The 24000-nt window shown below is 49.6% G+C and overlaps 1 protein-coding gene across 1 annotated transcript in view; it reads left to right on the top strand.

Moving 5' to 3' along the window:
* The window catches only part of LOC119461936 (uncharacterized), a 189516-nt gene that overhangs the window by 141528 nt on the left and 23988 nt on the right, over window positions 1-24000 (top strand). The window contains exons 4-5 of the mRNA XM_037723300.2: window positions 3307-3616; window positions 4142-4420. Of these exons, the coding sequence (XP_037579228.2) occupies window positions 3307-3616; window positions 4142-4420 (589 nt within the window). The remainder of the gene's footprint in view (window positions 1-3306; window positions 3617-4141; window positions 4421-24000) is intronic.

Genomic DNA, 24000 nt, shown 5'->3' with positions numbered 1-24000 from the left:
GCCACTTTCTGATCACTTTCCTCAAAATAAGGCGATTGCAGGCCTTCCAGTGCACGCAGGACAACGATAAAGGCGTGAAAATGGAGCTCATAACGAAAAAGATGGACTAAGTTAGCGTAGAGCAATGTACGGAATAGTAACATTGCGTAATTAGCGCAAAAAAAATGGAGGACCCTTGAGCTTCGCATTTAAGAGTGAAACGCGATAGCGTTATTGGGCTCCGTTCGAGCTCCGTTATCGGGCCCCGTTGTAAGCAGCCTTTCCCACTGCAACACATAACGTGGCAAAGCCAGCTTACAAAGACCAAGCTTACACCGATCCCCTTAACGTCGGCTTCACTTTGGTTTCACATAAATGCATTGCTGGGAAGACGTTTTCCAGGGGCAATATAAGTCGTGTTATGTTAGAATGTGAAGGCCCTAGCACATTTATTATTTTATTAATTGTTTGATATTGCCCCGACGCGTGCGCGTGTCCAAAATGCCTTAGGCAGGTGAAGTCCCAATTTGACCTGCCCAGGATGCGAGCACCATTTGAATATCATTTTCGCAAGTAAGCTACCAGCTTCTACCCGACCTACCAGCTGTAGGTCGGGTAGAAATGCCGGCAAGGGGGTTTGTGTTTGAGTTTCCTCGTAACAGAATTATGTTTTCTCGTACATTCAAATAACAGTCCGACGCCACCTTGTCTGTAGGTTGTGGTTAAGTCGTACTTTACCATTTTGCGACGGATTTCACTGTGAGAAATTATATTTTTGTTCACCAAAACCTTGCACCTTGTGGAGGGCCTGCGCGGTTGGAGTGGATCGGGATTATTTTCTCCGCCATGGACGCCGACATCGCACGCCGATGCCGACGCCGGATTTTCTGCGACACGGGGCCCTTAACGCTGTCGCGAAAGCCGATATTAAACCCATATGCACTCGTTCAAACTGCGCGCGCCTCAAATCGGAACCGCAAGTGCGGCGTTAACGAAAAATATGGGCTCATCCCGGAGATAGTCTAGTCTGTCTAAACAACAAACCACATAGTACACTATTGCGTCCAAGAAGACCTTGTCTTTCTTCAATGTCAACCGCTGTTGACTTGCCCTTCTTATACTATCTACAAACGACATATTAGGGATTTTTTCCTCTAAATAGACATTCAGGCCCTCTCTGTTCTTGTTTTTTTTTTTTTTTTTTTTGACCAGGTACTGGCTCATTTGTCCATATATAACTGCAGTGATGATGCGTCCCCGTTTGTTTAATCAGGCCACATGAGTTTGTCGTTGCTTTTACCATCATATCGAGCTTTCAGTTTACCACTGACAGGAACAGTGTCTATCGATTTTAGAGCTTAGGGGCTGAATTCACAAGGTGTTTTGTTCAGAACTATTTGTTATCGACTGGCTGCTTTCACTAGTGTTTGTTTTTTCGCCCCCCAGCTATTGGTCGGCACATGTTCTCCCGAACCGCTAGAGCATACAAAAATTTTTTAAACCTATGCGGATCCATGTTTTGCAAACCTGCACGTGACTACTACTACAGCCATACAACTCTACATGAAGAAACTGAAGCAACGACGCATAACGCTACCTGTTCAACTACTGATCTGAAATAAATTCGTTCATAAAATATAGGTGACAATAGTAAGCAGTAAAGATAGTCGATATGAGACACTAACCCCTTACTTGCAGTCGCTTGTAGACCATCAAAAGAAATGCGCTCCTTGAAGAACAGTAGGTTGATATAGTACCTAGGGTAAACAATGTACGCCTGTGTCTTGTTAAAGCACTCACGTTTATTGAGCTCGTGGATTACTTGCGGACATTCCTGCCATCTCTTTTTTTTTCCTGAATCCCGAAGTGATGAATGTTTGTAACCGTACGTTGTATTTACTCATACGTCGTGTTTGCGTTAATACTCAGTGCTAATTTCGCTCAAGTACTAGGAAATATCGGTTCAACGGTTCTCGCTTAATCAATCTCTGCAGTACGACATGCAGATTAAGTGAAATTTTGTTTTGGCTTCCTTACGTAGTTGATGAAGAATGAAGAAATCTTACGTACCTCGAGACCATGTGCTGGACGCGTAATGCCGCGCACCAGTATTACCGCCCTCCTTTGTCGGCGCCTTCCGCTCAACATGTGATCATGGTCAAGACAAGTGACTAATATAGCACGCAACTGGTCATGTCATCGTGACAGCAAGCAAAAGGACTTGCCGAGCTCAGGCTCGGTGGTTTTTTTTCCAATGGTTGCTGCGTGGTGCCCCAGTCTTATAGGTATGTTAGGCCGCGTCCACGCAATGAAGTCATGACGAATAGTTGGTAACGTGCCGCATTGATTACGGTTTCGCACTGTCGGTATTTTAAAATTGGGGAGGGGGTTACGTGCCAAAGCCACGAGCTGGTTATGAGGCACGCGGGAGTGTGTGGGGGTCCGTATTAAATTGAACGACTTGGGGCTCTTTAACGTGCATCTAAATCTGAGTTCACGGTCACTTTTGCATTTCGTCCCCAATTTAAATGCCGTCACAGCAGCCGGAATCGAACCCACAACCTCGAGCGTAGCAGCGCAACGCTAACAGCCACTAACCTAGCGCGGCGGGTCACACTGACGGTATAACTCTCACGTTCCCTGTTCTGATGCATGCGCATTGAAATGTGTTCGCGCCCTCTAGTACACTAGACCAGCGAGCTTGCATTTGAGCATGTTTTGATCATTCGCTGGCCGTGAGCCGTGCCTTCTATGATGTGCAGTTCGTATCAAACACTGTTGTTTTTGACATGATTCAGTACCACATGATACTGTACGACAGCCCGCCAATCTGTATACCCTGCATGGCCATGGCCAAACGTGCACCTGCAGCCATGCTACGAATGTGGTTTATGTCATAGGTGCATGCAAGTGCACATCAGGGTATAAGCATTCACTTGTCTGGTGGCTTCTGAGGCTTACCTGCATGGCGTGGTGTCAATGATTAAGTAGGAAAATCGGAAATTGAGAACGAATAACGGCCCCCCTTCCTTTTAGCGGCGTACGCACAGATAGTGTAGTTTGCGTGTACCAGCGGCCTTGTGTAATATAGCGTCATTGAGAGCGCGCCACTCTGGGCTTTAATAGTGGGTGTTGCGTAATCTTTGTCAAAAGAGCAACTATCAGGTTTACAAATGTGAATGGTGCTCCTTTTTTGTGCTCCCGCTTCTCCGTCGCGCTTTACAACTCCACCGCGCCCGTCTGCTTATTTTTCTCAATAACTACTGCAGCAGCACACACCCTGGATTTCCCTGGATTAATATGTCCGGTTTTCTTCTTTTATCCAAGGTTTCCAGAGTGGCATCCACCACTGAGCAGAGAACACTACTGCGTGCGCTTCTTCGATAAACTGGAGCCCGCCTTATCGCTGTACGCGGCGCGCGATGACATCGGCCAGAGCCTGAGGCGCCTGCGGGCCGTCTCACTCGTCGATGCGCTGAAGAAGGCTGTCTACGAGGAGATGGCCACGCTGTTCCCGAAACCGTTCCTCAACCACGTGAGCCGCATCCTGCGCTCGGCCAAATGGACCGCCCTCATGCCAGACTGGGCACACACTGCGCTGTTGCGAGCCAAATACGTCGACTACTTCTATTCGAAGGTATGCGACCATTTGGCCTATACTCCCAAGGTTGCATACGCACCTCAAATGGCTCTGTAATATCTTTACAAAAACAGCTGTTTCATTCGGCCTGCGGGTTTCTATTTCTTCTCTTCAAGCGCGTTCAGTCTCGTACAACAACTGACGTGATAAAGCGCGTGGCGTGACCACGATGCGTCACTCATTAGTACAGCTGTTATCGCCACTCATCGTGCCCCGCCGCCAAGGTAATCAAATCATATCAGAGGTCCTCCTCTTATTAAACGACGCTGTTGAGAACATAATAAAGCAAATATACGTCGACATGAGATTACGTGGTGCTGAAATATAAGAAAGGATAAACATAAAAGTACAGTGCTCAGTGATTCAAACGCAATAGTCGGCCCTCAAGGCGGCCACCGCTTCTTGTGCCACCGGCTGTCGCTGGGGACACCCAGCAGATGCATTGTGGTATGCGATGAAAGCGAGGGTCCTCAATTGTGACGCACTTTGACTGCATTTTGCGCTCTTTGCACTCTCCTGCAGGTGGGGCGAGCACCGGTCCACCAGCAGTTTTCGCTGCTCATCAAGCTTAAGAACGCCAACCAGTACCAGCGCTACTTGACAGGCATCTTCTTCGACGCACCTTGGACTGGTGGCCTGCTGAGGACTTCGGCAGCGGTCGGTGAGGACCGAGTCGACGTGCCTCCAGGGGCGTTCGACTTCTTCCGCGCCGACGCCGACGAGCCCTCGTTGGTTCCGCTCCAGATGGCCCGGCTGGGACCCCGCGTAGCGACCAGCGTCTACCGGTTCGTGTTCGCCAAGGTTGGTATTTTCGTAATATGACCTGCTTGCTTCACAATGATATGTAACCGTCCTATTTGCCTATGTATAAAAGAGTCATGAGCGGATTAAGGCGTTTGTGGAAATCAACGTCAAGTGATAATTAATCACCTACACCGCGTTCCAATGCCGACACCACGTCCCAGGAGACCCGCTCCGTGAATGCGTATCTCTCTCTCTCTCTCTCTCTCTCACTCTCACTCTCATAGCGCGCAAAACGTCTTCCCCTCGCAGAGCACGAGCGTACGAACACGCCAGCTGTGGAAGCAGACGGCGATGCTCGAACGCTATCATAAGGTTCGCATAAATGCATGTTCTGCAATCGTGGCTGTATAGCCTAGTGGTTACGACGCTCGCTTTGGGACTGGGGGTACGCGGCCTCGCCAAGGAAGTCTATTTTGTAGCGTTAGCTACACTGGCCTAGCCAAGCCCGTTTCGCGCGGCACATCAAGAGCCGTGCTGCGCATGCGCAAGGATCAGTGATGTCACACGGCTTGCGCACCGGGGCCACCGGAGCCGGCACCTCTCGCGCACTCCGCAGCCGCCGCGCGCGACTCACCGCCGCCGGTCTGCGCATTCCAGAGGAGTGACGTCGTAGCCGTGATAGACGCACTGGCGCCGGCGCGCGCTCGCTGTGCAGTCGCCGTCTGACACTGCGCTGGAGCCGCTGCGCTTCTGACTGGCGTTTGCCAGTGTGGTATAGCCATGGAGAAGGAGAGCGCAAATGCTGCTCAACAGCGCAGAAGAACGGAGAAGCTTGACTCATCGGATCCCGAAGTAGTTGCCTGGCAATTAGCGGTTGAGCGTAGGAGGAATGAACAGAAGAAGGCTATATACATGTGCCACATAATACGTATACCACGTGTGTGTTATTGGAGCAGCAGTAAGCATGACAATCAAGCTAATCCTTGACAATCTAGACAACCAGGAGAGCTAAGAATAATCAGCTGAACCTTTGCTAACGCTACGTATATCCTGGCATAGCCGAGCTAAGCCACTGCAACTTTTTCTTTTATTTTTTCGCAGTTTCTTGATACGCACCATAAATTGCGGCTGGCTTAAACAGCTTCGCTGTTAAAAGGCGCCTCACAACAAGCGGAGCCTTAGCCCCTCAACGCCAATACTGATACCTTTTGTGCTAACAGGGCATTCGCGGTCTACTTGCGATAAATGGACATTTCAGTTCGGACGACGGAACCCGAGGTGGCCGAGCAGGTTGCCATTGCACTCGCCATGCAAGACGGTCGGAGAGACAGGGTGTATAGCGATTCGAAAGTGGCCGTCAGGGCATTCCAGAAAGGCCGGGTAGCCCGGCAGGTAGTTCAAATTCTGAAATGCGCCAAACAAGGCGACAGCTCCACACACTCCATCCTTTGGTTCCCTGCCCACGTCGGGGTGGTCGAGGGGGTTCCTCTGAACCTCAACGAGTCTGCCCACGAGGCTGCGCGTGGCTTTACCGACCGCGCTGCCCTCGGATCGGACGACTCTCCCCCCGACCACAGGGACTCGCCTATCACGCACAATGAAGTCACTAAATTCTTTTACTTAGCGAGAAGGGTCTTCCCGCCGCCTCATCCTAAGCTAAGCAGGCCGCAGGCGGTCACGCTCAGACTCCTGCAAACTAACTCCTACCCAAATCCGGTGTCTCTTAACAGCATATATCCTGATATTTATCCGAATTGTTGTTGCGCGGCCTGTGGTGAGGCTGCTACTTTGGCTCACATGCTCTGGGAGTGCGAGTCGTTGGGCCCGAAGTTCAGCAAGGAAGAGTGGGACGCACTCTTGCGAAGTCCCCTCTTTGAAGACCAAATCCTGGCCGTCCAGCGCGCCCGTGATCGGGCTGGCAGGCTAGACCTGTCAGTCCCGTCGTGGGATTAGCCGGGTGCGCGTTTTATCGCGTTTTGCTGGACCCAATAAAAGTTTATTCACTCACTCACTCACTCACTCACTCATTCAGTCACGCGCGAGGCATCCAACGTTGCGAGGCATCCAACGTTGCGAGGTTGGAGATTGTTGTGGAAAGGGGTGAAAAGTTGGGTTAAGTGCAATGCGATAACTGTCTCTCAATAGAGGACACCTCAACCGCGTTGCACAGAGGGGAAGTGGGATTGACAGATTAGAGGAGAGAAAGATCGCAGAGGGAGCAGGAGCAGCATCCGAGGCGCCGGAGGCGCGAGGCACTCAACGTTGCGAGGCACCGGGGGGAGAGGAGGGAGGGAGCGGCGTTCTACTCCGGCTGCAATTGCGTATGTGGCGGCTGCGCGCGGCCGTATCTTCAAAGCGATCTGCGTTGGGGCCAGAGTCTAGATTCGTCGGCGGCTTGTAGCTTTGTGCGTGTTGTGTGTTCTCGGCGCTCAGTTTGCGTTGACGCGTAGACCGCACGAAGGTCACTTCGCTCACTGCTGCAGCCGCGTTTTCTCACGCCAGCGTTTGGCAGTGAGTGTCCGCGGTCAGCGAGTGTGATGTTTCATGTTTGCTGTTCGCGTTGACACCATGCTTGTTAATTTAGTTGCCAAGCGAATGTGTACAAGTTCACACGTTCATAAAAGTACTATCCTTTCTTCGTATGGCTCTCTGCTGCTTCGCCTTTCGGGCGAAACTGCGACTCTTTATTGCAATAGCAATTATATAGACACTATAGGCGCATTTCTGCCGTCGCCGTGAGGTACTGTAAAGTGCAAACACGATAACATCGTCGCCTCGCGCTGTACGCTGTGTGTGCGAGTGGAAGCTTGCGAGGGTCAGCCGACGATCGCGGCTCAATCTCAAGCGCGCGAGGGAAAAAGTCGGGTGGGAAGCATGCCATCTTCTGTCGCACGCCAGGCACTGCGGGGGGAGGACGCTCTACTGCTTACGGCACGACCGCGCGGGCGCCGTATCTTGACAGTGATCTGCGACCTGGGCAAATATCGACGTTGGCGTACTTTGTCCCCTGCGCGGAACAAAGTACACCCAGTGCCGGTAGGGCCTCGTATGCGCTGTGCTTTCGACGTTTAGTTCGCGTTGAACTGAGAGACATCACGAAGGTCAATTAGCTCGCTGCTGCTGCCGCGCTTCCTGACTGCAGCGTTTTGACAGCGAGTTTCCGCGGTCATCGAGAGAGTTGTGTTCATGTTTATCTGTGCGCGCATGACACCGTGCTTGATAATTTAGTTAGTCAGCGAATGTTTGCAAGTTTATACGGTCGATAAAACTAATATCCTTACTTCGTATAGCTGTCTACTAATTTGCTATCGCAATGGATGCTTCGCCTTTCGGGCGAAACTGACTTTTTTTATCTCGCCTTCGCTCCCATTGAAGCCTATTTCAGCATAACTTTTGTTCAGCCATACGGCGGTCAAGATGTACGTTATCAGGCTGCACCGGGCAGCAGTAGTACTTGTGAATGTTTCCTTTATATGAAAAGTACAGAAACATTTTACTTCACTTGAAGGCGCTTGACTTCCTCTACCACACGGGCCACCAGAAGTCCTGGGTTCTCCTCGACGACGCCCGCTCCTGCATCTGGAGCCAGTTTAGCGCAGGACTGTACGTAACTGTTTCTACTCGTGTTTAACTTGGTGCAGGATACTTTTGCAAGCAACTTGGTAAATGAGAAGCACTGATTACTCTAAACAAAGGTTGTTTGTTTTTTTCGCGCCAGCTTTTAAAAAACGAGTACGGTTTTTTTTTTTTTTTTTTTTTTTTTTTAGGTGAAACAAAATCTCCGGAGAAAACAGAATGGTACTGTAGCGCATTCCTTTGCAATGCAAATTGTAACACTAAGTTATCTAGAAGGTAACACATTACTCTTTAGTGTTTTGTAGCTTGCTCTTACTTTCAGAGTTCGGTATTCAGTAATTGCGGCACTTCAAATATTCACATATCATATGATAGCTTTTCTAATATTTGGACATGCAAAAGTTGCTTCTCGTATTCCCACAGTCTTCCAGGCCTTACATGATGTCTTAATAGCCGTTTCGGTTTTATGGCGATAGCAATTATATGGACACTCCAAGCGCATTTCTGCCATCGCCGTCGTCGTCGCGGTGAGGTTACGTATAAAGTACAACGGCGATAAAATCGTCGCCGCGCACCGAAGCTGTATGTGAGACTGAAACCGCGCAAGGAACGCACGCTTTCACGGAGAGCGAACGCACGGCGGAGAGCAGCGGGGGGATGGGAGGGAGGGGAGGCGACGTTTAGCTGCGTCATCAAATCCATATCTTGCGACCTGGTGTAAGGGGAACTGGCGACTCAATCTCCCACGTGAAAGGAGGAAAGCGGGAAGGTAGCGCGGCGGTAGGGAGGCGACGCGGCTTCTACTCTGCCAGCAACTGCGTACTTGTACTTTGTGCGGCTGAGGGCTGTCGCGCGCACCGTATCTTGAAAGAGATCTCCACACGGCTCTTACCTTTGTATGCGCTATGCTTTCGCCGCTCAGTTTCCGTTGAAGCGATAGACCGCACGAACCTTCGGTCGCACCTGTTGCCGCACTTGCTCACGCCAACGTTTTCACAGTGGTTGTCTGCGGTCATCGAGTGGGATCTGTTCTTGTTTTCTTGTGCGCGCTGACACCATGATTGTTAATTCAGTTAGTAAGCGAATGTGTCCACGTTTATGCAGCCGATGAAGCTGCTATCCTTACTCCAAAATGTGTACGATAAGACTAAGGGCAGTGTCTTGTTATTTGATGACCGAGCTGGTAGCTCTTGATGCTTCGCTTTCGGGCGAAACTGCGACTTTTTTTATACCGTACAACACTTCTGGGATGACTTGCTGGAGAAGGTTGCACTGGAGGGTAGCTTAGTGTGTAATGAAACAGTTCGGAGCGTGGCCGAAATATTCAAGTTGTACGTTTCAAGTTGCGCAGTTCATACCAATCATAACACTGATGAAAAAAAAAATCGGAAAATGTGATCGCTATTATCATACACCGTTTATGAGTTGATTATAGCTATTTTTCACTTAACAATACGATTTTTTTATTGCTTACGAGACAGCTTCTCATATTGAATTTCAAGTCAGTGCGCTGCATAAGGATTTTCAATTGATCAATATTTATTGGAAACAAAAAAGTTGTCGCAGTTTCACCTGAAAGGCGAAGCATCAATTGCGATAGCAAATTTGTAGAGAGCTATACGGAGTAATGATAGTGGCTTTATCAGCTGTATAAACTTGGACATGCAGCAGCACCGGCAACACGAGAACTGTTGTCGACGCCGTCGGCGTTTTGCCCGCGTTCGCACAAAATGCGTGCGGCGTTGGTGACTGTTGCCGGAGCCTCTCATATAAATAGGCACTAAACGTCCCCTCCCCTCCCTCCCCCCCTCCCCGCACGGCATTTCGTGCGCCAGAAGAAGGCGCGTTTGCTCTACATATATGGTGATTGTAGAGGAGGAAAGAGACGCCTACTTCTGCAGCCCTTAAGGGAGCACGGCACAGAACGCGCGTTTGTTCTCCGCCGTGCGTTCACTCCCCGTGAAAGCGCGCGTCACTCGCACATACAGCGTTCGGCGGCGCGCGGCGAGCGCTGAGCCGTGCTCCCTCAAGGGCTGCAGAAGATAGCGCCAACCTTTCCCTTTCCCCTCAAGAACCACTTATCATCATCGCGCGGCGACGATTTCATCTCCATTGACGTCATACGGAACCTCACGGCGACGGCGACGCCGACGGCAGAAATCTGCTTTGGAGTGTCCATATAATTGCTATCGCAATAAAATTACGAGTAGTGCCAGGAAGAAAAACCTGTGCTGGCAGCTTGAGGGATACTTGCTATATGACAATTTTCCAGGCTTGAACATACAGCACAGGCCAAACTAAGCTAAAACAGCTAAACATTTTTAGCATTAACTGCAGCTCGGACAAGAGATTGTTATTATGTGAAGGCCCGTAATTTTTTTAATAGATGGCTACCTGAGAAGTAGAGGCTTATAGGAAGTACATGCGCGCATGAATTTTTTTCCTAATCTGGCTCTTCACATTGAGTGACCGCTATTTATTGACAACGGATGTCGTGTGAGTTGTGCATGAGTTAAAATCACTGCAGGGGCTGCATAAAGCTACTTGCCTTTGAAAGAACGAAATCTCTCTCGAACGGGACTGTGTTCCCTCTTCAACTTGTTTCATGCCGCGCGTGTCACGTTCAGCGCGGCTCAGGAGGACGCCGCCAGGAACATGTCGTTGCGCTCGGAACATGCCGGCTGGTCCTTGCTCGCGCACGTTCTGGCGGCCGCACCGTCGTTCAGGGCATTCCTGGCCTCCCTGGACGGGGACGTGTACCTGCGGGGCCTCGAGCGGTTCTCGTCTGAGAAGCTGTACTTCGTGTACTACGCGCTCAACTACTGCGAGAGCAACGACGAGCGCTTCCTCGGCCGCCTGCTCGAAGCCGGTGACGAGCCGCCCGCGTGGCACGCGGTCAACGGTGCGCTGCGCAACTTTCGGGGCTTCGCGGACGCCTACAACTGCTCCCTGGGCTCGTTCATGAACCCCGAGGACAAGTGCACGTGGACTTTCTGACGCGCCCTGCCCGGCCTGCACCGGAGAGGACGCGGGCCACCGTTCGCACAGGATCTCCGTGGTCTGCGACGAGTGCCCGCTACGGCGTCTGCTAAGCCATTTGTTCGAATGAAGTGCGGTGACGACAGAGATCTAACGAACAGCGTTTAGGTGAACGAATTTTAGCTTCGTAAGCAAGACAATTCGCCGTGTCTTCGTACGGTTAACTTATTTCCTTTTAGAATGTTGAAAACACGTTTTATGTTCCTTGGTATACTAAGATAATGTTTCTGTGAGAAACTGGCCGAACACACACTTCTGATGCATTACGTTGTCACCGCAGATTTCATAGATTTAGAGGTGAATTCAGAACCCAGTGACGGACGTGAAGAACGCCTGGTCGCCCATTTATGCAATATGTCGATGAAGCTTAAGGTACGAGCAAATGGCTTAGCGAGCTCGAAGAACTCTTACCTCATGCGTCACCTCCAAGGGTCACCACCAAGAACACTAGCCAGTGGCAACTAAATGCCGTAATGGTGGCCAATGCCGACTACTAAGGGGGACGCTAACAAATTTTCGCCTTCGTCACCCCGGACGAAATTGTTAATCGTGTGCTGTCTTGCATTCGATCCCCCTTCTTTTAGACATTATAACTTAACAAGTTGCATGCGGCATATCAAATCTAAGTTCAGAATTTATTGACAGATGCACGCTTTCTCTAGACCGTTGTAACTATCATTTAATTAGATATATGTTTTGTTATTACGAAGTATATAGATATTATTTTATTTTATTTACATGGCAAACTATTAGTCTGATATTTTCCCTGAATCGTTCATAAATTATTCACTTTTTGACGGTTCTTTACGCGGTTGCTGTTTTAAAAAATGTCGCAAAATGTCCGTTTATTATTCATTTGCTTCGTTTCGCCTGACGTGACATCACGTAGGCGTGACACAGTCCTGGCCCCCCACGCTGTATCTCAAGCGCTCGAGAAAAGCGGCTTAACAGCACGCTTGTCCAACGGAAAACAAGGAAAATAATCTGGCTTATCGCCGCGTCAATCAAATGGAGGACGGTGTTTTTCGGTGTGCGCAATCCGACTGTACGGAATGTTTGTATACAGACAGGTCGCGGCACAATCGCTCTCGAAGAATCGCGTAGAGTGGACTGTTGTTGACAAATGACAGGTTTAAATTCCCCTGTATGTACAGTCATGGTCACTCGATATGTTTTTTTTTTTTTTTTTTTTTTTTAATCCAGCGGCCGTGTTACAGTGCTCAGCAACTGAAACGCGATGCTCGCAGCGCATGGCGACCGGCGCTGTTTGCGCCACTGGCGAGTGCTTGGTGATCCCTGGGGGGCCCAATGCAGTGGCAATGCGTCACAAAGGCTCTCGCTTTCGCCCTATACCAAAACAAAAATTAAGCAGGTGCCACGCTTGTGCGCTTGTGAAATCTGATGAAACAGCGGAGCCCTGCTAGCCTGGGTGTATAGCGTAGTGGCTATGACGCTCGCCTTCGGACCGTGAGTACCGCGTTTCAAATCCCGCCTCTCTCTCTCTTTCTCTCTAGCTGTGTTTCTCTTTCTTTCTCTCGCTCTCTTTCTTTCTTTTTCTCTCTCTGTGTCTCTTTCGCTCGCCCATAGCAAGTTGTGTTATTATGGTCGGTTCAACGCAGTCATATGGTTCCCATAAAGGCATGTTCTGCAAGCGTGGGTGTATCGCCGGGTTCTTTTTTTTTTTTTTTTTTTTTGGTTATGACGCTCGCCTTCGGACCGTGGGTACCCGGGCTCGAATCCCACCTCTCCAAGAAAGTTCATTTTATTTATTTATTTATTTATTTATTTATTTATTTATTTATTTATTTATTTATTTATTTCTCTGGCTGTCTGTCTGTCTCTCTCTCTTTCTTTCTCTCACCTCTCTCCACTTCGCTCGAAACTGTGAACACCATCGCTCCATAGGGAGTGACAGCTCCGTTGTTAAAATGCATCAGATCGATGTTTCCAAACCCCGCCGGTGGCGCAAAAGGCGCCGGCTGCCGTGTGCTCCGAGTATCGCGTTTGAATTGCTTCGCGCTTTACATATAGCCTAAACGCTATGAATGACCGCTAAAATTGCCCCCCCCTCCCCCCCAAAAAATGAGAAATGCAGCCACATGTGAAATTACTGTACAAAACTATTATATTGGCTATTATGTCACAAGCTTTGTTATAGAAACTAACTTTAGACTCGTACGTTCGTTAACATAGACTATTATAGTCTTATATAATCGTCACTGTCTTTCTAAACTTCTGTTGGATGCCATACTTAGTCCGCTTTGTCTTGGTGACATTGTTTAAGCTATGAATGAAAGCGCCCTCGTGTTTGCCTTTTGGTAGGCTTTTTAGCGAGGTGTTATTTATGCCTGGTCATTTCAACTGTCGTCGATCGTATGGCCAATCGCCCTCACGGATTTGCGCCTTGTTTGAGGGAATCTACAGCAATGTCGGAAGGAATGGCTACGGTGGACACATTTATCGCATCTGCGTCTCGAATGACGAAACACGCTCCACCAATATACGGTACCTAGCCGGCGGCATTGTATCTCCAGCGATATCGTGCCGGCACCTAAGTATTATGCCTCGTTCTGTAAAAAGCGGGAACTGTGACTTAAGTCCAAGGATGCAGATTCCTAACAAAAGTTCCACAAGTGTGCAGATTTCTTTTTAAATGCTAAGTGAGTCGATTACCGAGAAGTAAACCTTTCTTGGTGGTAATATGCGAACTTCCGCGAGGAGCTTGAGACTCGGCACAGTCTTGAGGCCTCCGGTTAGAATTTTCTTTTCAATGGTTCCTTTCAGCACTTTTAGAAAACGCAACGAAGTTTCTGTATCACTCGAGCGCTCATCAACCGAGCGGGGCAAGACCAATCGTCCCATCAATCCCCACGCTTTACCTTCGTTCCCCTGCCATCCAATTACTGCGACCGCCTCGAGATCCAGCGGCTCAACCGCAGGATTTATCCTCCCCCTCACAAGAAGCTCAGCCCTGAAAAGGCTCTTAGACTTATCCAAACTAACACATTCCCAAGCCTACACAGATACAGCAAAATGTGCCCACTATAACATATCGCGGCATCTGCCCCTGGTGACTCTTCCACACACACTTCCACATCCACTTCACACTCTTCCACATCTCGTGGGGGTGCGGGGACGAACCTCATCACTTAAAGACGCCCAGCACATCATTTCAGCGGTGGTTTGCTCTGGTCATAGCTCTAGTCATAGTCTGGTCGTAGTTTTGCTCTGGTCATGGAATAATGTAAAAGACTAGGAGGGAGCATGACGTCAACCTCAGCAAGGAAACCTCCTACGACTCTGCCTGCCTTTCCTTCAGGTTGCGTGTTGACTTTTGGGAAATAGGCCCACCATAGTTGCCGGACCTTTCGAGGCTACTATGGAGGGCCTATTTCCCAAAAGTTTGGTTTGTGGTAGCCTTTAGTGACGCCCTCGACATGATCGGCCCTCGCCACCCTATCTCCGCTCTATACTCCTGCGGCTGAAATATAGGCAGAACGACAGACACAAAGTTCAAAGCACGCGCGCGCGCACACGCTGAAGCGTTCATCGTTAAGTCACAAGGATGATGAACGAGAGAGATGGACGACACGGCACGCGCTAATATTCTGTCGTCATTTCTGTCACTAGTCTGAGCGCTGTCGTTTTCTCTTGGCTGACACGCCTTTTTCTGCTAGTGTAATGTTTAAATTAGCCACACGGCGACCATATGACGCACCGTTGTTATCCCAAGTCGCCACCGGATGGCAGGAGCTGCACAGGGCAGTCGATGCCGCGGCGCAGCAGACGACTTTCGCTGCAAAAAAAACTCGCGACGGGCCACTGTGCTATGCGGTCAATCCGCTCAATATATCTAGGTCTGGGACAGGAGAGCGCACTCGTCGACCGGACAACTCGCGCGATCGGCGGCTTCCTTTCCATCCTGGCTGTGCGCACCGGCGGATAGGGACGACTGCAATCGACGGTGGTACGTTTTCAAAGTTTGCAGTGCGCAACACACTTGGAGGCAACGTGCACCTTCTTCGTCTGTTTGCTTGCACAGAAGTGATTGACATGACGCAATAAGCAGATTACGCTTTTTGAAGAATGTTTAGTTTATAACCTTCAAATCTGATATTTGAGAGCAATCGCTATTTCGTGAGTAATGAGTCCTTCGTTTCATCTACGCATACCTATATACAGTCGTTTAATAAAGTTTATATCTCTCTTTATAGATATATGTATTTGGAGGAGGCGCACTGCACACGATATGAGCGTGAATCCACTCCGCTTCACATGCCTACGAAAGTTCTCTGTTGCGTGCATTTCCGATAACAATTACGATAATTCGCAGTTATGATAGTGCAGTGAAGGCAGAGATCGAGGCGAGCTTTTTAAGCAACATCATTCAGTGCAGCTGATGTCTGAAATTAATTCCTAAAAAAAAAGAAAGACCACAGTTTAGTAGGCTGAGTTATTATGATTCGAATAAGCGATTTTATGGCAAACGTTGCAACTGTATAATGGAACACACCAACTGTTCAAGTCGCATCTATTTATTGGAAGATTCGCACAATGCAGCTTCGGTATAAAGCGCCACTAGATCCGTATACGTATTTTGGGTGATATTATAAAGAACTGCATGAATAATGTTTTCCCGGGAACCAGAGGCCAGCGCATATAGGCCAGCATTTTTGGCGTAGAGCATCTGGTGCATGCAACAAAAGTGGTTCATCTTTACGCACTCCAACTTTCCCCGCGTACTTCTTTTAGTATAATCATTTCATTGTGACGCTGACAAAACGACCTCCCAAACGCTTTACCAACAACTGGTGAGAATGATTCTTTCTGCGCAGTATTTGCGCGCAAGATCTTCAAAAGTCTGTTCGGCGAGCGAGCGTTTGCAGTGTAGCTGATGTCGCCGCGCGACACTTTGTAGGTGTGCTACAGAACGCAGGAGCTCACATTTAAGGCACATGTCCATTCAAAGTTCGTTATGCTTCAATTGAGAGGGCAGAGTTCAAATGAAACACACATATTTGCACTTCCGTTAGTGACTCCAGCAAAGTAATTCTCAACTTCCAGGCTGAAGGCCAACATCAACAGGGATTTCATTTTCGAAGGCTCCAGTAGTCTTCAAAACTCCTGAACAATGCAGGGAGTGGACACTACGCGTATTCTGTCGTCCGCGTTACTTCGTCCTGAACCATGCTGATAGTTAGTGTGAAAATACGAGGTCCAAAGTCGTCAACATACTCGTATGAATAAGATCCCTCTAAATTGCTTTTTCTGTGCAAAAGCGAATGTTATTGTAAATTATGCCGTTACCATTCGTTCATTCATTTTCTCCGTCGTATCTGCTAAAGTCTTTCCTGCTACCCGTAAGTGCTGCTATCTGACGAGAAGTACAGCGATCGCCAGTCGGTCCTTGTTTAGCTATTGTGTTGTGCTTCACCACTGGGCGTTCTTGCAGTGTGAGGAAGTCTACTGGTAAAATGTGGCGTACCGTAGCCTTGTGCTTCATCTTATATTGCACAAGATGCTGCGCCGGTTCAGCAAAAGAGGTTAATTGGGGGACCACTTGTCACGCACTATGCCAGCACAGAAAGACGTATGCGTGCGTGCGTGTGTGTGTGTGTGTGTGTGTGTGTGTGTGTGTGTGTGTGTGTGTGTGTGTGTGTGTGTGTGTGTGTGTGTGTGTGTGTGTGTGTGTGTGTGTGTGTGTGTGTGTGTGTGTGTGTGTGTGTGTGTGTGTGTGTGTGTGTGTGTGTGTGTGTGTGTGTGTTAGAGAGAGGGAGAGAGAGAAAGACCCCTCACTGATAAGTTGCCGTGCTTAGTTCCGGGCAATGATGGACACTTCTGAGAGGACGAATGACCTGTGTGAGGACGCCTGTTGGGACCGATACTCTTTTCTCTTTTTCTTTCGTTTCGTCTTCTTTTATTGCGATAGCAATTATATGGACACTTCAACCGGATTTCTGCCGTCGTCGTCGCCGTCGCCGTGAGGTTCCCTATAGATAAAATCTTCGCCGCGTGCCGTATGCCCGAGCGGAAGCGTGCGGGGACGCGCGCTATCACGGAGAGCGAACGCACTCAATCTCCCACGCGCAAGCAAGGAAGCGGGAAGCCAGCGCCGGAGGGAGCGGGGGGGGGGGGGGGGCGCACTTTCACTCTGCCAACAACCACGCTCGTCGCTCGCTCGCACCGTCTCTTATCTCCACACGGCTCTGACCTTTATGCGCCGTGCATTCGCCGCTCAGTTTCCGTTGAAGCGATAGACCGCACGTACCTTCGCCGCTGCGGCGTATCCGCTTGCTGCCAGAGTTTTGACGGTCGTTGTCTGCAGTCATTCAGTGTGATCTATTCATGTTTGTTTGTGCGCGCTCACACCACGCTTGTTCATTCAGTTAGTAATAGTCGGGCCACATTTTCCAACGCACGCTACACATGCAATGCTGCCCGGATCGGCAGTGCAGCGCTACAGGTGTGTCCCTTCGCACGCGCTGCCCACGGGAAGCGCTTCTCATCAACACCACCGTTTCACACGCGCCTTCTCGTGGTCATCGAGTCTCTCTTCATGTCGGTCTACTTACGCCGCAGCACACCTGCTTACTTAATCAGCTCATGTTTACTACAATTCATATTGCTACCAAAGCCGCTCACCTTACTTCGTATGACATTGCTGTGTTGCTATCGCATTCATTGCTTCGCCCTTAGGGCGAAACTGTGACATTTTTCTCTTGAAAAGAACCAGTCTTGTTTGGGCCTGTTCTTTTTCCCACTTCAAGAGTCATAATATTTTGGCCTAGTGCAACTACACGATTGCACTTCACGAATTCGATATGCTTTATTGAGCCTCCGATCGAAAAACCACTTCGCACGAAGCAAAGTGGTCAGCCGTTTGCTTCTCTCGCGTGCACACCCCCACGTACAATCTGATCTAAAGGCTGTGCGGGCCTGCCGGGCTGGTAAACATTGACCGCCCCGACAAATGTGGGCGAAAACGCGCATAAAATGTTTTACGATGTTCTGCGATGTTCTTAATGATGTTTTGTTACGCCTGTGTCCTTCCACCGCACTTTGCAAGTGCAAGTCGGGCAGGAAGGGTTTTTTTTTTTTTTTTATCAGCGACGCTGTTTAAGCCAGCTCTAAAGCGTGCGCGTTTCAGTGTTCACAATCATTGCAGTGTTAACACTAAGGGACCTCTTTCTGTATACCTTACTCTATATGCAACCCCATCATGATTATGTTCAATAAACTCAAAATCAAAAACCCAGCCACGCCGTAGCCATGGCAACCAGCGACGCCGCAGCTGCCTGCCACTACGTTGCCTAGCAACTACCTCGCGGAGCGTCTCGCGCTATGCTCGGGACAGAGAAAGAGAGGGAGAGAATGAACTTTAATGAAAAGGATGACTCAGTCACCTCAGCAGGAGTAAGTGTCGATGGCGGGGTTCACAAGGAAAAAAATAAACTACACATTCATAACCTGCCGATCAAGCCGGCCTCGCGCACAAACTCCCATAAGGAGTTGATAGGTCGTCGGGCATCGGCCTGAGGGGGCGGCGTGGTCCATGTCTCCAGTGAGGCAATGCCGCATCCCTTGTGTTTGTCTCTTACTGTCGCGAGACCGGAACAGTCCCACAATAGATGCCTGACCGTCGGTCGAGCACCGATGTCGCACGTACTGCACGTCACTGGTGTTGACAGCACGTTCGCCACTGTCTCTTCCTCCTCCTCATTGCCCAAACTTTGCCTCCGATTACCTCGCGCCTTCCTTGAAGCGGCGTACGCGCGCCACTTAGCCAGGACGTCTTCGGTGAGTGCTGCGCCCGTCCTGGCCTTATGCACCAGGACTTGCGCGCCCCGAGGAAGCCCCTTGGGCAAAGGGTGGGCATTGTGCGGTACCTTCGCCTCCAGCTTCCGTTTGGCTTGCACTTTAAGTCGCTCGCGCTATTCCTCCGGATCCAGACGCACAGGAATGAGAGGGACTGGGCCCAGGGGAGATGAGCGGGAAAATAACAGCTCGCTCGCTGCACTGTGGGCCGCACCGTCGCCGATGCTGCCCGAGTGCCCCGGGACCCAATCCACAACACACCCATGCCGTAGTCCCGATGAAGGGATGCGCATGCGACCTTAATATCATGCGCCCACGTGCATACTCTGGGCGTCGCCTTGAGCGCCTTTAGGGCATCTAAAGAGTCGGTGAATATCGTGAACTCTTTGCCACTGTGGTCTTCCGTAATATTTCCCGCCTTTTCCTTCAGCTTCTCTATGGCAAATAGGGTGGCCTGCAGTTCAAGTGCCTTAATGGTTGGTTCTTGCTGGTGTTGGTGAATCCGGACGTCTTGCTGCTCACCACTAACGACTGCCAGCGCCGCTCTGGATGTAGTAGGATTCCAGGCCGCATTTGTGAAAGAGAAAATGAGAGCGAGAGAGAGAAACAAATTGTAGCAGTACCAACGAGTCAACGCGCAGAGGTGCTGTCGACGCCAACCGCGCTTCTCCGTTTCCCCGCATTAGCGCCGAACGCTGGCGGTGTCCGTGACTGCAGCAGGCGCCTCTCTCGGCGGCTCGGCCGAGCTCCCATCAGCTGCGCGCTACTGCGCATGCGCCGTCACGTCATCCCGGCGTTTCGTCTGCTGCGCGCCGCCCGTACACTGTGCATAGCTACAGTAGCATAGCTTTCGCTCCACATCCCCTACGTGTGCTCGGGCTGCAAGTGACTCGCGAGGCGTTCCCCGATGCCACGGACGAGGGAATGCTTATACACTTCGTATATACATGACCAGCTAGGAACGGATCAGCTCCGCTGTGTCTTTAGCCTTGCGCCGCTAGTGCAAGCTACGCCGATTTCTTCATTTACAGCTCGCGGTGCTTTCTTCCGATGGCCTGTGTAGACGTTCCTGAGCTGAGATATCAAGTGAAAATGTTAACTCTTCGAAACTTTTGGAGGAATGCTAAGCGATGCCACAAAGAAAGACAACACATGGGCGCAGACTAACAAGTGTTTATTTGAATGAACACATATACTGAAAGAATATGCGCAAATACTTAAAAATCATTTTCGTGTCTTCAGCACAGTGCTAGGCGAGTTCTAGTTAACGAAGAAACTGGCGGTTGACGGTGAGATCCGGTTTCTGAGCTTAAATCTGTTCTTCGGTGGGCATTATGTGTGCTGGAGCTACACCCCGCGCTCCAAGGAAGGGTCCTTTTCATCTGCACACTCTAAGAACGTGGAGCGTGGTGTTGCCACCGGATCACTGAAGAGCGCCCTGAACATGTTGTGCCACCGCCATGTGGGAAATAGCTTTGAGACACTACTTCAGCGTTTATTTTCAGCGGGCTAACCACGCCAGTTTCTTGTGGGCATCGCTCACAAGCTTTTAATGGAGCTGCGTGCACGTGATGCCTCAGGATCGAGAACTACAAGTCAGCTGAGGGCCACTGTGGTCATCCCATATGTATGTACATAGGGTGAGCCACTGCCTGAAAAAAATAGCTGGAAGAGCTGGAGTTCGCGTTGTTTTTCACGCGCCGAACAGGCTAGGTGCGTTGTGCAGCAAGGTCAACCGGCAAGCTTGCGGCAAGAAGCACGCACAGCATTTCGTCACCTGTGCGGTTGGTGTTGCGAACGAAATCCCGCTGTCCTGTGGCCGGAACTGCGTAGGACAGGTGCCTCAACTAACGCCTCTGAGAACATGCTCGGACTCTCGGCACAGGGCGTCGTAGCAACCTAGCCATTCATGCAGCGTTATGCGGCCGTACTACGGCATTTGACAAGTGCCGAATCCTCAGACGACACAAAGACCAAAGAACGCGCGAAATTGTTGAAGCGTACGCGATTCATGAGAGGGGCCCCTCTTGCGTATACGTGCCATCACTCTGTTCAATTGATAAAGAACTCAATTATCTGGACACTTTGATCATCTGATCGAGTTACTTGGCGGTGCGCTGGAGTTGTTACGTTGGCCATTTGGCGTCTCAATAAACTGTTTTTAAACTATTTGTGCTTCTTTCGGTATATCTGTTCCTTCATATAAAAACTTGTCGTTAGCCTGCGCCCATGTCTTTATTTTTGTCTCGTAGTTTATTTCCAGTGTACCAACAAGCTCAGTTTTCAACCCTTTTGCAATGATCATCTCTTTGCTTTCCCAAATAATAGGATATTATAATAGGATATTATTAATAGGCTTTCGGTAACTTAACAATAGGCTTTCGGTCACTTATGCAACCACACTCCTATTTTCAAGTGTTGAAACGTTGTGAAAGTTGCAGCTCTCTATGTTGCATATTGAATTGCCCGTACGTGGTTCAGCATAACCAGTCGAACACGTACCGCGCGTTTACGTGTCTACCCACAGCTTAGCTGCGACCAGTGCTTCGCAGCCAAGACCGCCACCGACGAAACCGGGTCGTGACCCAGGCCGACGGCCAACGATGCGCCGCCGCCGCTCTCGCTGCCCGAGCATCGCGTGCATAAAAGATTAGCCCTTGCGCCCCTGCGTTGACCGACCTGTCAGGCCACCGGCGTTATACAGTTGCACTACGGCGGAGGAGTTGGTCATACTGTATAGCTATCAAATCAGGATGGAGGAGCGATCTTGGGCTGAATATGAGGCGTAGAGCCCACCGCCGGTGGGCCTTTAGCGACAGAGCTTATACCAGCGAAAAACGCTGTCACGGGAGGTAGAAAAATGGATGGAGCGATGAAGTTATAAAATTCGCAGAACAGCATCAATTTGGAGAGCATGTGGAGAAAGTCTTTCTTGAGAGGCAAAATTATCTCGGATTTTGGTGATGACAATTGGTGCAAAAACCGTAGCGCGCGCGAAAGCGCGCGTCCCTCGCGCACTTTCACTCGCACATACAGCGTCCGGAGCGCGGTGACGATTTCATCGCTGTTAACGTCATCGGAACGCCACGGCGATGGCGACGGACAACGGCAGAAATCCGGTTTGGAGTGTCCATATAATTGCTATCGCAATAAAAACAAAAACAGAAAAAGAAACGCATCAGTTCACACATCCTATAGTTTTTCAATAAGTCCTGTTTCTTTTAAAAAGCACACTAGCGCTTTTAAAGCAGTTCGTGTCGACGTCAGCTGGGACCAAGGTCCAAGAGCTGTGGCTTCTGTAAGGTGACGGCTGTCAATCTTGTCGAGCGTGATGCGGAGGGCTTCTCTTTGTGCACTAAAACGACGACAATCATACAGAAGGTGCGCTATCGTCTCTTTGCACTCGCAAATTTCGCAATCTTGACTTGTAGCCATTCCGATAAGGTAGGAGTACGCGTACTTAAAATCTACTCCAAGCCATAGGCGACAAATGAGAGTTACCTCCCGTCATGGTAAGCCGTGTGGAAGGCGGAGCTTCAGATCAGGATCCAGGGAATAACGGCGCTGGTTTTTACAGTCTGCTGGATTCTATTGGGCTAACGTAAGCTCGCGAGCAAGCGTACGGAGCTGTTCCGCTGCGTCTATTCTGGAGAAGTTACTAAAAAACAGAGCAGATGGGCAAAACGCACAACGCCACTCTGATGCATCCCAGTGACTTCTACGCTGCATGCGAAGCTCAAAGAGGCTGAAGTTAAAAACCGTCACAGTGGGGCTTTTTGAAGTCAATCCCCCGTAGTTGGTCGAGCCATGCTCATAACCAAGCCAAACCATACCAAGCTTTTTGAAGATGGCGACTTTCCGAAAGCCCGCCTGGACTGTCGTGAAAGAATCAAGATTGCAGGAACTTAAAAAAGAAAATAGATTTAAGAATTTATTGGTATCAAATGGAAGTGCAGGCTGGTGCGAAATTTCTTATTGTGTTTTTGTAATCTTTATGACATCGAACGCGATGTTCTTCGGAGTGTGTCGGGCCGATTGGACAGCAGACCATTTTCAGAGACAAAGATTCTTGGATTGTGGCCCCACACGTCGCAAGCTTACAAAGTGACGCGGGCATTGCTACGATTCATGAACTCGACTGGCACCAGTAACCGATTGTGAAGTGTTGTCCAACCGCACGTATTCACACTGACAGTACCGTCTTCCCTCCTATCTACTTTCCTTTTTTCATCCCTTTAAACCCCTTCGCCTGTGTAGGGTAGCAAACCGGACGTGCGTCTGGTTGACCTCCCTGCTCTTCCTTCCTTCTTTCCTCCTCCGCCTCCTTTGGTCGCTAGTTTCTTGCTTCAACAAAAGGAAGATTGAACGCTACCGGCAAAGAGCCATCAAACGGGAGTGACAGACGAATACAATCACTGATTATGGGCTAGTGCAAGTTGCGATGAAAGTTTCAGCGACTAATACCTTCGCGTGACGTAACTACTAATGCGACACTTCATTGGAGCAAAGGGAAAATAACGCTGTTTGAAGGAGTGCCACTCCTTCCGTCACAACGTCTTCCACCCGTTTAGAGTGCATGGAAATTGTGGCGTTGTAGTGTTGATGGCGTAGATTATTCGCAATTGCACAAATTTCGGTGATTATGCGCTAATCTGATTAGACAAAACATTTTCAGTATAATCGGGGACAACATTCAAGAAATTTCGAATACAGCATGCGCGTGTCGCGCCGAGCGACAAGTTGATAGCAATGACAGTCCGGTGAAAAACGGTCACTATACTCGCGGACAACTTTCTGTGGCAATGAAGGGAAAGCTACGGAGGCAAAGCGCGCACAAGTGAGAGCGCTTCTGGAAAGAGCCCCTCGCTCAAATACAGGTTTGTTTAGGCTGGGGAAGAGAAAACAGAAACACCGTATTAGCAACAGGTAAATAAGACAGAACACACAACTGAGGGTAAAAGTTTGCTTATTTTGCGGCTTTTCCCTTCCGCGTCCGAGCAAACGCGAAACCGTCGATTCAGCGTCTGTTCCGAGCAACCAAAAGCACTGTCAAAGGCTGCCGGACTACTTGGCGCGGTAACACATGTGCAGCAGCCACGCGCCCGTAGCTTTCCTTTCATTGCCACAAAAAGTTGTCCGCGAGTATATCAAAGAGCAAAACAATATACGCGTGACAATAATCCCTGAAGTGGCAGATATAGAATGCG

Source organism: Dermacentor silvarum, chromosome 8, assembly GCF_013339745.2.
Source record: "Dermacentor silvarum isolate Dsil-2018 chromosome 8, BIME_Dsil_1.4, whole genome shotgun sequence".
NCBI lineage: Eukaryota > Metazoa > Arthropoda > Arachnida > Ixodida > Ixodidae > Dermacentor > Dermacentor silvarum.
This window is presented reverse-complemented; position numbering and strand designations above follow the sequence as displayed.